At 47.5% G+C, this 13,065-nt stretch overlaps 1 protein-coding gene across 2 annotated transcripts in view; it reads left to right on the forward strand.

The window, feature by feature from the left end:
- The window catches only part of MYO5B (myosin VB), a 172,605-nt gene that overhangs the window by 137,376 nt on the left and 22,164 nt on the right, over positions 1-13,065 (forward strand). For both annotated transcript variants that reach the window (XM_071580010.1, XM_071580011.1), the window contains exons 28-29: positions 3,720-3,944; positions 4,794-4,891. In XM_071580010.1, coding sequence (XP_071436111.1) covers positions 3,720-3,944; positions 4,794-4,891 — 323 coding nt within the window. The remainder of the gene's footprint in view (positions 1-3,719; positions 3,945-4,793; positions 4,892-13,065) is intronic.

Here is a 13,065-nt window from a genome sequence, read left to right on the forward strand (position 1 = left end):
GTTTGTGTGAGTGGGCAGGCCCTGGCACAGGTTGGGCAGAGAAGCTGTGGCTGCCCCTGGATCCCTGGAAGTGTCCAAGGCCAGGTTGGAATAACCTGGGCTGGTGGAAGGTGTCACTGCCCATGTCAGGGGGATGGAGCGAGACGAGCTTTAAGGTTCCTTTGAACCCAAACCATTCTCTTTTTCTAAGACTTCGTATTTTTGGGTCTTGTTTAAGATATTTTTGACACTCACTGTCCTTTGAGCAGCAAAGTACAAGGTGTGGGTGTTACTGGATGGCCATGTGGACTTGTTTTCTGCATCCAGCATGTATCTACTGTCCTCCAGCTTTGTGTCTTGGTGTAATTATCCTATATTGTCACAACACTCATCATGACAGGGATTTGGTTTTGGGATTAGCATTGGGCAGGGAGCCTGTTCTTGGTGCAGATCTTGATGGAGGGAAGTGAGTGAGGCTCACTTGAATGAAGGGTTGGCTGTTTCATTTCATAGCACTGCAAAGAAATGTGAGAAACTTGGGCTGAAACTGATACATTACAGCATGCAGAAATTACTCGTCCTTTGTAATGGATAAATAGATTTTTCAGGAGCTGCTGTCCCAAAATATGCCTAACCAGGTGTTTGGTTAACCATACTCAGGAAGGCAAAACAGGGAGCTGTGTCCCTGAGTCATGCCTGCATGAGACAGTTCCTCAATGAAAAATGTATTTTCCAGCCTGGTTTTTCAAGCTGGGAAAGTGGGAGTGGGAATGAAACCACCAAGGAGCCCTTGCCCTGACTCTGTGTTTCTGAGCAACCTGGTCTATTGGAGATCATTCCTGCCCATGGCAGCGGGCTTGGAGTAATGAGCTTTAAAGGTTCTTCCCAACCCAATCCATTCTAGGATTCCTAGCAGGACCACAAGGCATAATTGAATTTCTCACTTGTTTCATAGCTGGGATGTTTGTTTGGTTCCTTAGACTTGGAAGCTCATCATAAAATGAGCTTGTAGAGGATTTCTTTTCATATGGAGCACCAGAAATACAAGAGAAGACAAATTCCTGGTGTGGCAGTGCTGACCTCTGACATAAGTCAGGGTCACAGATCACCCAGCACTGCTACATTAGCCCCTTTCCTAAAGGGTGAAACTATTTCCATCACTGTTAGTGCTTTGGTGTCCCTTTCACACCTCTGTAATGCTGAAACTGTTGGGACAAGAGTTCAAGTTCAGGACATTCTGATGGTGATTTGTCAAATAAATCAGCGTGACTGGTCTATGCTGAAGAGAAACCACTTCTCACAGCACCAGCATGAATCTCCCTTTCAACATTCAGAGCATTTTTGTTTACCTTCTGTACTGACATGGCTAATGCTGGTGCAAACAGGGTGTCTAGGCAGGTGACAGTAGATCCACAAAGAAAGGAGTAGGGAATGAATTTAAATGTAAACTTTGAAAGGAGTCCAAGGCATAGGCTTTTGGAGCAGGGTTGTTGGTTATTTCTTTCCTTCCTGGTCTTTCTGGCTTTGTTTCTAAGCAGAGTTGAGTTTGATATGACCAGTCCTTGGAGTCAGCAGTGTGGCTGATCCATTAAAAAAAGAGGAGGAGAAAGGGATAGAAAGGAGGAGGAGGAGGAAGGTAAAGAAAAGGAAAGTAGGAGTTTTAACCAGCAAATAACAAAAACCGCAAGAGATCCATTTGTGTAGAAAAGCAGGTAATTTCTTTCATCTTACCCTTCACCTGTCTCTGAGCATGATCAGTGAAGAGTGAATGGTCAGTAGAAGAGGGAAGATGGTGCTGTAGTCATGTAGAAGGAAGAGTTAAACCCAGTTTGGTATCAATTCCCACTACGTTCATAACTCCTGCTTTAAAAACCAGTGCAGAAAAGCCATGTCTCATACACTCCCTCTGCTGAGCTGTGGTTAATGTGGAGGAATTGCTGGATCTCACGCATTTCTTACCCAATTTTGCTTTAATGACAGATGGTATAAAGTACCTGAATATGCCCATTACTGATGTTGTTTGCTCAGCTTGGAGCATGCTGTCCAGATGCCAGATCAGCTATTCTGTTCACACCTCTGCTGTGATAAGCCTTGCTATTTATAATTTGTAAGGATTTCTAATTACAACACCCGTTTCCTATGGAAACGAGGTTTACACAGCTGTGCTTGCTACACACTGTGTAAATTGTATAAATTGCCCCCATCACCCCCAGCCATTTTTGGATTCATTAGTTTGCCTCAGCCCAAGATGATAATGAAACAGATATCCCAGAGATAAGAGGGACTGTGGAAGAAAGCTGTGGAAAGGCTCAGAAGGTGGAGGGAAGAGGGAATCACCTGATTGGGACAGATTTTAGCTGTTGTAGGGAATCCATATGGATGGGTGTTGGTCCCTAGGAAAGAGCTGATCCCAGATCACTCAGACAGCAGACTTTGTCAGCTCACTTGCAGATGTCTTGGTTTGTGCCACGCTGGATAAAGGTTGTGTTGGGTTTTGGCATTGTCTGGGTGTGTGGGAACAGGAGGGAACAGTCCTGAGTGCCGTCATGCAGCAGCAAGGAATGGAGGATCAGTGCAGAGGGAAGGTGGGTTGTTGGAGTTTGGCTGTGAGCAGGAATCAAAAGGCTGGCTCCCACCCTGTCTGTGACCTATAGCAAAGATGATTGGGTTAAACTGAAAGAGGGTAGATTTAGATGCGATATTGGGAAGGAATTCCTGGCTGTAAGGATGGGGAGGCCCTGGCACAGGTTGGGCAGAGACGCTGTGACTTCCCCATCCCTGGAAGTGTCCAAGGCCAGGTTGGACAGGGCTTGGAGCAATCTGGGATACTGGAAGGTGTCTCCGCCCATGGGTCCATGGAACAAGGTGAGCTTCAAGGTCCTTTTCAACCCAAACTATTTCATGATTCTATGATTGGACTGTCTGCAGGAGCAAAGCTGCTCTTGCCTCAGCTGGGATGCTCCAGGTGGGTTTTGGGTGCTGGCAAAGAGCTGCCAGGTGTTGTGTTGCTGCTTGCAAACAAAGCTTCTGGGATGACATGCTAAAATAAAGGCTGTCTTAGCTGCCAGATTTTTATTCTTCTGTCTTCTACTGTCATGCAAAAGCAAATGAGTCTTTCAGCTGTCTCAGCAAACACACTCTTATTCAGGGGAAGTAGTCAGAGTCAAACTTGTACGGTGTTGCCCCTGCCTGTCAGACGCCAGCATTTGATGAGATTTCAGGGTGAGAAAATCCTCCAGCTGTAAACACTGCACCAGGGTGAGAGAATTACAAAATGTATGAGAGAAGAAGCTGTAGTGGGAATTCACAGACCCGTGGCTCACCTAATGGGCTGCCTGCCATGATGATGGGTCATGTAAATCCAGCTCACCTAATGAATTTGAAAGATGAGCTGAGCCTTGTGGGATTGTTGGTGTTTTCTTGATTGAGAAGGAAAAGAGGTGGAGAAGAAAATAAGATGCTTAGCTTCTTTAACAGCTTGCTTTTGTGTTTAAAAATAGTGTCAACAAATGAAAAATCTCCCTTGTGTCCCCTGTTAATGTTGTTCTTAAACAGCAACAGGCTCCTGTTCAGAGCAAAAGCATTTTCTGAACCACGTGTAACTGGACTGGCAGCAAAATCAGATCCTGTCTTTAACTGATCATTCAGCTGTAATTATCACTAATTGAATCACCTTAGAGGTGTCTCAGAAAAGGATGAGACAGTTTATCCAAACTGGTTAATGGCTTGGTGTTTTCCAGAGGCAAGAGCTGGAGTCGGAGAACAAGAAGCTGAAAAATGACCTTAACGAGTTGAGGAAGGCTATTGCAGACCAAGCAACCCAGAACAACTCATCCAATGATGTCCAGGACAGTTACAATCTCTTACTGAACCATCTGAAAGCGGCCAATGAGGAGCTGGAAGTGCGGAAGGAAGAGGTGCTCATCCTGAGGTCACAGATCATAAAGGCAGCCCAGCAAAAAGAGGTGGGGAAAAACATGGTAAAGGAGAGGGTAATGGTGTTTTTTCTTTTTTCCCTTCTCTTGGTGGACATTCCATGGCTGCCTGAGCAATGCCTTTTCTGCTTTGGCAGGCTCTGGGTGCAGGATGGCCTGGGCAGATTATGGGGAGGTGTACAGGGATATAGGATGTTCTGCCTATGGATTAAATGTAGTCCATGACATTTCCAACAGCTCAGGGTTGTGTCCCATGGTGCTGCCATAAAGTGCATAATCCCAGACCTCATGAGGTCTAGCCAGCCCACACCAAAGAACAACTTTTCCAGTCCTGTACCAAGGTGTGGTGGGTCTGAGATGTTCCTTGTGATGTTTTGTGACAATCCTCTTATTCTGCAGGAAAATAGGATGGGGGAAAAGAACTGCTGGAGCAGATTCTGCTCTCTTGAGACTGGTGCAGCTGGAATGTGTTTTGACTGGCATGCAGACAAGAGGAGACCCTGTCTCTTAAACAGCTTTTTTTCTTTAGAGCCCATTTCAATGAATGGGTACACTTTCTAAAAACTTGTAACTTGGGCTTTTTTAATTCACTGTCTCATCATTGCTCGAAGTTTTGGTTTTGTTTTGTGTTTCAGACCAAGTACCACACTTATCCCTCTCTCAAGTTCACTGCATCACTTCCATCTCTTGCCTCTCCTGTTGTCTGTTTGCATGAAATCAGAGAAACTCTCTAGTCTGATGGATGCCCCAAGGATGCTCTTAATAAAAGCTTTTAATGACTCTCAGTAGAATGCTTGAGAGGAGTTTGGTATCAGGAACTTTGGGAGACAGGAAGAGGTGTGCAGGATGTCATACTGCTGTTTTGCATGTTGAATTTAGGAGAGCACCCCCACCAATGCCAGCTGGCCCAACAGTGACAAGCACATTGACCAGGAGGACGCGATCGAAGCCTACCAGGGGATGTGTGAGACCAACCGGTAAGTGTGGCCCCACCTTTTCCAGCAGCAGGAGGGTCTGACCAAAGGGGAAAAGATGGAATCCAGACCAAAGTGTGAGAGGTGGGATCCAGACCAAAATCAGCAATATGTTGTTAAGGGTTAGTCCAGATTCTGGGTTGTGTTAATAGGCCTTGGGTCAAGGATGGGCCATAAAGATGAAACCAGATCACACATTTTGTGGAATCATAGAATCCTGGGATGGTTTGGGTCAGAAGAGATCTTAAAAATTGTGGAGTTCCAAGTCGTTCTAATGGGTGAGGAACCCTCATTGTTAGGGCTGTGTGTGTCCCCAAGAGAGGGGAAATATTGAGCATGTGTGCTGGTTTAAAGGGGAACCAGCAGGGAAAATGAACTCACCACGAGAGAGATTATAAGTCAGAGGCTAAAATTTAATAATAATATTACAATAAATACAGTGACACAAAGAGAAATTACTTTCAACTCACAAAACCCAGCTGTACAACCCAGTGCCCTGGGGCACAAACCCAAAAGGGGTTTGTTAGCCCTTGTGCTGAGACCCGCCTGGTTCCCCCCAAGTCCAAAGCAAAAAGAAGTGAGAAACCTGTTGGTGCAGGCAAGGGCTGTGGTCTGGTTGAGAGTGGTGATCTCCTCCTGTTTAGGTCCTGCTGCTCCTCTGGATCCCACGAGAGGTTCTCGAGGTCTTCTTACCCACCACTTATGTACCCTCAGGGAGCACCCAGTCGCTCCTCCAGGGCGGGGACTCACACAATGGGTGATTAACTCTGGGAGCCAGGGGGGTGTTGAACTGTTGATGGCCCATTAGCAGCTCCTCCCCCCTCAGGCTGGGTGTGAAGGTGATAATGGCTCCCTGGGCAGCTGCTGCTAATGGCCCATTGTCCTTGGGGAATGAATAGAGGGGGTAGAATACACAGCTTTGATCACCCCCACTGGTTCCTCCTGCTGAACTAGGACAGCATGTGGAAAGTGAGCAAAACTGGGGTTTGACTTTGCTTCTGGTATGTAAGTAGCAGCAAGACTAAGATTTGGGATACATTTGAGTTATTTATTTGAAATATACCATGCAGGGAAGACAACATACTCCCCTTCTCATTTGCCCAGAGGGAGCTGGGGTTGTTTAGCCTGGAGAAGAGGAGGCTCAGTGGTGACCTCAGCACTGTCTGGAACTCCCTGAAGGGAAGTTCTGGCCAGGTGGGGGTTGGTCTCTTCTCCCAGGCACTCAGCAATAGGACAAGGGGGCACGATGGGCTCAAGCTCTGCCAGGGGAAATTGAAGTTGGAGAGCAGAAAAAACTTCTTTGCAGAGAGAGTGCTCAGGGATTGGAATGGGCTGCCCAGAGAGGTGGTGGATTCCCCATCCCTGGAGGTTTTTCAGCTGAGCTTGGCCGTGGCACTGAGTGCCATGATCTGGTAAAGGGACTGGAATTGGACCAAGGGTTGGACTCAATGATCTTGGAGGTCTTTTCCAACCCAGTCGATTCTATGATTCTATGAAAAGCCTATTGTGGTTAACTGAGCTGACAAACACACTGTATTCCCTGGAACATTCACATTATTGGTTTTCCTCCATCTAAACTGAGTGTTGGGAACTTCTGTATGATTACAGGTTTACCATAGTAAAAGTTAATTTTGTGAACATATGTCTGTCCTTACAGTAACAGTGGGCTGACATTGCCAAGCATTAAATCATCCTTGCAGTTATCCAGGAGGACATCAAATAATGAAGTAGTGTCTTGCAAGAATACAAAATTACGTGGATTAAACAGCAAGATAGTATGAAAAGTAATTTTTGTTTTATTTTTACTCCAAGGAAATTGAATGTTTATCTCTTTTTTTTGGCTTTTTTGACAAATATGGATGTTTTAGGCCTTTTTCCATAAATAATATCCATTCATCAAGGTAGAAGACCAAGACATTGTGGATTCATGGCTTTTAATAGCAGAATATACCTTGCCACTTTTACAGTGGTTGCAAAACGTTAACAGTACAGGCTAGGTGTCGCAGGTTTGGCCCAGCTGTTGCCAACCCTGGACTGGCCCCCCTTCCCCCTCCCAGAACCTTCCCAGCAAAGCAAAGGAAAAAAAAACTGAAAAGACACGCACTCTAAAGAAACTGAACTGAATAAAAAGAATAAATTATATTTACTAACATTTACAAACCACACTGTATACACAATACACAGGATCCCACCTCCCAGGGGAGAGGGGAAGGGAGAAAAGGGGATTGATTAGCTGGGAAATAGGGAAGACACCAACCCAACCCAAAGAAACCGAATGAATCAAAAGAAACACAATTAAAAACCTCAAGGAAGGGGAACAAGAATGAAACAATCTCACTCAGGACAGGAGAAACACCAGGGACCAGAGGGACCAGACCTCCACCACCTCCCTCCAGCTCCTCAGCCAAGGAAGGGAAGAAGGCACAAAACCACTCCCCCACTGCTACGTGGAAGACACGTGTGGAATACTTGTAACTTCCTTAGATACAATGGTTACTGAGGAAGCCATGGGTCAAACCATTACACTAGGACAGACCATGATTTAATGAGGATTTTATTCATACCTGTATGGATATGAGGAAAGGAACACATCAGTGCCAGGCTGGATGGGACTCGGAGCAACCTGGGCTAGTGGAAGGTGTCTCTGCCCATGGTAGGGGGTGGAACTGGATGAGCTTGGAAGTCTCTTCCAACCCAAACCGTTCTGGGATTCTATGATATTCCACTGTAATATTAAAAAAAAGTGAAGAGTTGTTTAATGCTTTCAGAAGTGGATGGCCAAAAAGGTGCAGTGGGAAAGCCAGATTTCTGGGCAAAAATTCAGTGTATATTTAGTTGTGTGGTGAACTTCCATCATCATATCTGTGCCGTATGCCCTCCAAATTCCTGCCACAGAATGGGCTGGATTTTCTGTGTTTGCATTAATTTTGCTTCTTGTGAAATTCCCAGGAGAACCTGTGGAGATCTCCTGGTGTGTGATTAGAGGGGTGGATGTGCTGGAAGGGCTGAGTTCCACATGCATTGCATTTCAACAGAGCTTAAAATCCAGTTGACTGGACTGAGGCTCTGCCCAGGCTGGTTCTGCCAGCTCTCATCTTGGCCCAGGGACCTGGAGGAGTGAGGATTGTTGGATTCCAGGACTCTATTTACACTGGTTTCTCACCTGGGCATCATATCTGGCTGGATCAGGACTGGTGTTTGTGGGTTTCCTCAATTTACCATTGAATATTTGTTTTCCTGAATTGAACTTACTGATGAAATTTCTGTCCCTCCTGCAACAGAGGTGATGAGATTAATTTGAACATTACATTCTTGTCTGTAAATCAGTGGGCTCAGTGTGCTTCCTGCAGCAAGGTGTGTTTTCTGGTCACTTAGTGAATTCTGTGAATTTTCTCTTTTTCCCTTCCAACATTTTCCTGGAGCTGTGGGCATTGACACAGGATGTGAAATCTGTCAGGCACAGCTTTAATAACTCCCTGAGTTTCCCTGTGTGCATATGTAGGGATGGTTAGTTTGTGTTCAGGGCTTGGTGAAAAAGTCAAAATAAGAGTTGCTGTTTTTATAAGATGTGTCTGACCAGGTTCATAGAATCATAGAATCGATTGGGTTGGAAAAGACCTCCAAGATCATCAAGTCCAACCCTTGGTCCAACTCTAGTTCATTTACTAGATCATGGCACCCAGCGCCACATCCAATCTGCATTTAAAGATCTCTAGGGATGGTGAATCCACCACCTCTCCGGGCAGCCCATTCCAATGCCTGATTACTCTCTCTGTAAAAAATTTTTTTCTGCTCTCCAACTTCAATTTCCCCTGGCAGAGCTTAAGCCCGTGCCCCCTTGTCCTATTGCTGAGTGCCTGGGAGAAGAGACCAGGCCCCACCTGGCCAGAACTTCCCTTCAGGGAGTTCCAGACAGTGCTGAGGTCACCTCTGAGCCTCCTCTTCTCCAGGCTAAACACCCCCAGCTTCCTCAGCCTCTCCCCACAGCACTTGTGCTCCAGTCCCTTCTCCAGCCTCGTTGCTCTTCTCTGGCCCCGCTCCAGCACCTCAATATCCTTTCTGAACTGAGGGGCCCAGAACTGAACACAACACTCAAGGTGTGGCCTCACCAATGCAGAGTCCAGGGGAAGGATCACTTCCCTGGGCCTGCTGGCCACGCTATTTTTGATACAGGACAGGATCCCATTGGCCTTCTTGGCCACATGGGCACACTGTTGACTCATGTTGAGCTTCCTGTCAATTAGTACTCCAAGGTCCCTTTCTGCCTGGCTGCTCTCCAGCCACTCTGTGCCCAGCCTGTAGCGCTGCAGGGGGTTGTTGTGGCCAAAGGGCAGGACTTGCACTTGGCCTTGTTGAACTTCATCCCATTGGAATCAGCCCATCTCTCCAGTCTATCCAGATCCCTCTGCAGAGCCCTCCTGCCTTCCAGCAGGTCGACACTCCCTCCCAACTTGGTGTCATCAGCAAATTTGCTGATGATGGACTCAATCCCCACATCTAAATCATCAATAAAGATGTTAAACAGGACTGGACCCAACACAGACCCCTGGGGAACACCACTGGTGACCGGCCACCAGCTGGATGCAGCTCCATTCACCAGCACTCTCTGGGCCCAACCCTCCAGCCAGCTCTTAATCCAGGAGAGGGTACACTTGTCCAAGCCATGGGCTACCAGCTTTTTGAGGAGTATATTATGGGAGACAGTATCAAAGGCCTTGCTGAAGTCCAGATAGACCACATCCACAGCCTTCCCCTCATCCACCAGGTGGGTCACCTGATCGTAGAAAGAGATCAGGTTGGTCAGACAGGACCTGACCCTCCTAAACCCATGCTGGCTGGGTCTAATCCCTTGTCCACCCTGAAGGTGCTGTGTGATTGCACTCATCTGCTCCATAACCCTGCCAGGCACGGAGGTCAGGCTGACAGGCCTGTAGTTGCCAGGGTCCTGCTTGAAGCCCTTTTTGTGGATTGGGGTGACATTGGCCAACCTCCAGTCATCTGGGGCCTCCCCAGAGAGCCAGGACTGTTGGAAGATGATGGAGAGCGGTTTGGCAAGCTCTTCTGCCAGCTCCTTCATCACCCTGGGATGGATCCCATCTGGTCCCATAGACTTGTTAGGATCCAGCTGGCTCAGTAAGTCGGTCACTATTTCCTCCTGGAATACAGGAGGGGTATTCAGCTCCCTCTCCCTGTCCACCAGCTCCAGAGGCCAGTTGTCTTGAGGGCCACCTGTCTTACTGATGAAAACTGAGGCAGAGTAGGTGTTAAGTACCTCAGCCTTCTCCTCATCTTCCTTAACTATATTTCTCTCCAAGTCCAACAGAGAATGGAGGTTTTCCTTGCCCCTCCTTTTGTTATTAATGTATTTATAAAAGGACTTTTTGTTATCCCTAACTGAAATAGCCAAATTTACTTCAAATTCCACTTTTCTTTCCCTATTTTTTTTCCTGCATGACCTAGCTCTATCTGTAAATTCTTCATAAGTAGCCAGCCCTTTTTTCCATAGTCTGTAAACTTTCTTTTTATCCCTGATTTCTTGCAGAATCTCCCTATTTAACCAAGCTGGCCGTCTTCCCCTCCGGCTGGCCTTTCGGCACACTGGGACAGCCTGTTGCTGTGCATTCAAAATCTCCCTCTTAAAACATGTCCATCCCTCCTGGACCCCCTTACCTTTAAGGGTTGTTTCCCAGGGTATGCTCTGAATCAGTTCTTTGAATAGGCCAAAATCTGCTCTCCGAAAATCCAAGGTAGAGGTTTTAATGGTGACTCTCCTTACATCCCTGAGGACTGAAAATTCTATTATTTCATGGTCACTATGCCCCAGGCGGCCTCCAACCACTACATCATCTACCAGCCCCTCTCTGTTTGTAAATAGTAGGTCTAGCAGGGCCTTCCCCCTGGTTGGCTCATTTACCAGTTGATGAAGGAAATTGTCCTCTATACTCTCCAGGAACCTCCTTGACTGCCTCTTCTCTGCAGTATGAAGCTCCCAGCAGATATCTGGCAGGTTAAAGTCAACCACAAGAACAAGGGCTGGAGATTTTGAGACATCTGCCAGCTGCTTGTAGAATAATTCATCCCCTTCATCATCCTGGTTGGGTGGTCTGTAACAGACACCCACAAGGGTGTCAGCCTTGTTCGCCTTGCCCCTGATTCTGGCCCACAGGCACTCAACCTTGTCACTGCTGACCTCAACTTCAACAGAGTCAAGAGACTCTCTAACATATAAAGCCACCCCTCCACCTCTCCTTCCCTGCCTGTCTTTTCTGAAGAGCTTGTAGCCCCCCATAGCAGCACTCCAGTCATGTGATTCATCCCGCCACGTTTCTGTGACAGCAACTATGTCATAGTTTTCCTGCTGCACTATGGCTTCCAGCTCCTCTTGTTTGTTTCCCATACTGCGTGCATTGGTGTACATGCACTTCAGCTGGGCCATTGATTTCATTCTCAACTCGGGCTCTACGCCCTTAGGCCTGTCTCTGGAGAGCCCAGTTGCCGTCCCTTCCCCCTTCAAACCTAGTTTAAAGCCCTCCTAACTAACCCTGCCAACTTATGGGCTACAGTTCTTTTGCCCTTCCTAGATAAATGGAGCCCATCTGGTTTGATGAGACTGGGCAACACAGAGTTTGCGCCATGATCAAAAAACCCAAAATTTTGACGATAGCACCATCCCCTAAGCCACCTGTTGGTAAGCTGGGCTTTCCTAAACCTCTCCTCATTCATCCCAGCTAGCACAGGAACTGAGGCAATTACTACCTGTGCTCCTGTCCCCTGAAGAGATCGGGTCAGTGCCTTGAAATCTTTTTTAATTACTCTGGTACTCCTTTTATTAATGTCATCACTTCCAACCTGGACAACCAACAGTGGGTAATAGTCTGAGGGTTGGAGAAGTTTAGGAAGTCTTTTGGTAATATCCCTCACCCTGGCCCCAGGAAGGCAGCAAACTTCCCTGTGGGACGGGTCTGGCCGACATATAGGGCCTTCAGTTCCTCTCAGAAGGGAGTCACCTATTACAACAACCCTTCTCTTTTTTCTCTTACCTGTAGTTGTAACCCGTCCGGTAGGCTGGGGGTAACCAGAAGATCTTGTAGATAGATCCTCCTCCTGACTGTCCTCCAACAGACTGTCTGAGTCCAGGGCCATATACCTGTTTTTTAAGGGCACCCTGGCAGGTGAAAGGGGTCAAGAGGGGGTGTTTTTGCCTCTACGACCAGGCACCTGTTTCCATTCATCCCCAACCCTATGGTTTGTTCCGTCTGCCTGATGGCAGGAGGGGCTGGGCTTCACCACCTCCTGCTGGGCTTCCTTAGGAGTGGAAAGGGTGTGACTCCACCAGTCAATTTCCCTTTCACTCTCCCTTATGTTTCTGAGCCTATCGACCTCTTCCTTTAGCTCTGCCACCAGACCCAGCAAATCGTTCACCTGCTCACATCGTATGCAGGCGCTTCTCATACTGTCCTCTGGTAGTAGGTCCAGGCTCAGACAGTCTATGCAGCCGAAGGCCTGAGTGGCTGCATCCTTTTTAGAGGGTTCAGTCTGTATTGACACACCTCTACTGGTAACAGGAGCAACAGCTTTCATTTTTCTGGGAGGCATGACTGCCTTAAGCTGTGGGGAAAGGTAGAAAGAGACAAAGAAACAAATGAACAGAGGAGAAAAAAAAAAAAAAAGCTGCAGAAATACCTAGGCTTCTGCCCTGCCTGTGCGAACTGCCGTGCCAACTGCCGTGGAAACTGCCGTGCCACGCCCTCACAGACGTGCCACGCCCCTGTTTGCCCGCTCCTGTTCGTCGCGCTCCGGGTCGCTTGCGCTCCCTAGAGATGTTTTTAAAGCCTTCTCACTCTCCTGCTAACGAGCAAGCCCCGCCTCCAACTCGCCTCTGAGTCACCTGCTGATAGCTGAAGGAGCAGCAAACAAAGCCTGCCAGGGAATGAGCCAAGCAGCTCCCTTCCCTCCCTTTAAAGCCTTCTCACTCTCCTGCTAACGAGCAAGCCCCGCCTCCAACTCGCCTCTGAGTCACCTGCTGATAGCTGAAGGAGCAGCAAACAAAGCCTGCCAGGGAATGAGCCAAGCAGCTCCCTTCCCTCCCTTTAAAGCCTTCTCACTCTCCTGCTAACGAGCAAGCACCGCCTCCAACTCCCCTCTGAGTCACCTGCTGATAGCTGAAGGAGCAGCAA

This window comes from Pithys albifrons, chromosome Z (assembly GCF_047495875.1).
Source record: "Pithys albifrons albifrons isolate INPA30051 chromosome Z, PitAlb_v1, whole genome shotgun sequence".
Classification (NCBI taxonomy): Eukaryota; Metazoa; Chordata; class Aves; order Passeriformes; family Thamnophilidae; genus Pithys; species Pithys albifrons.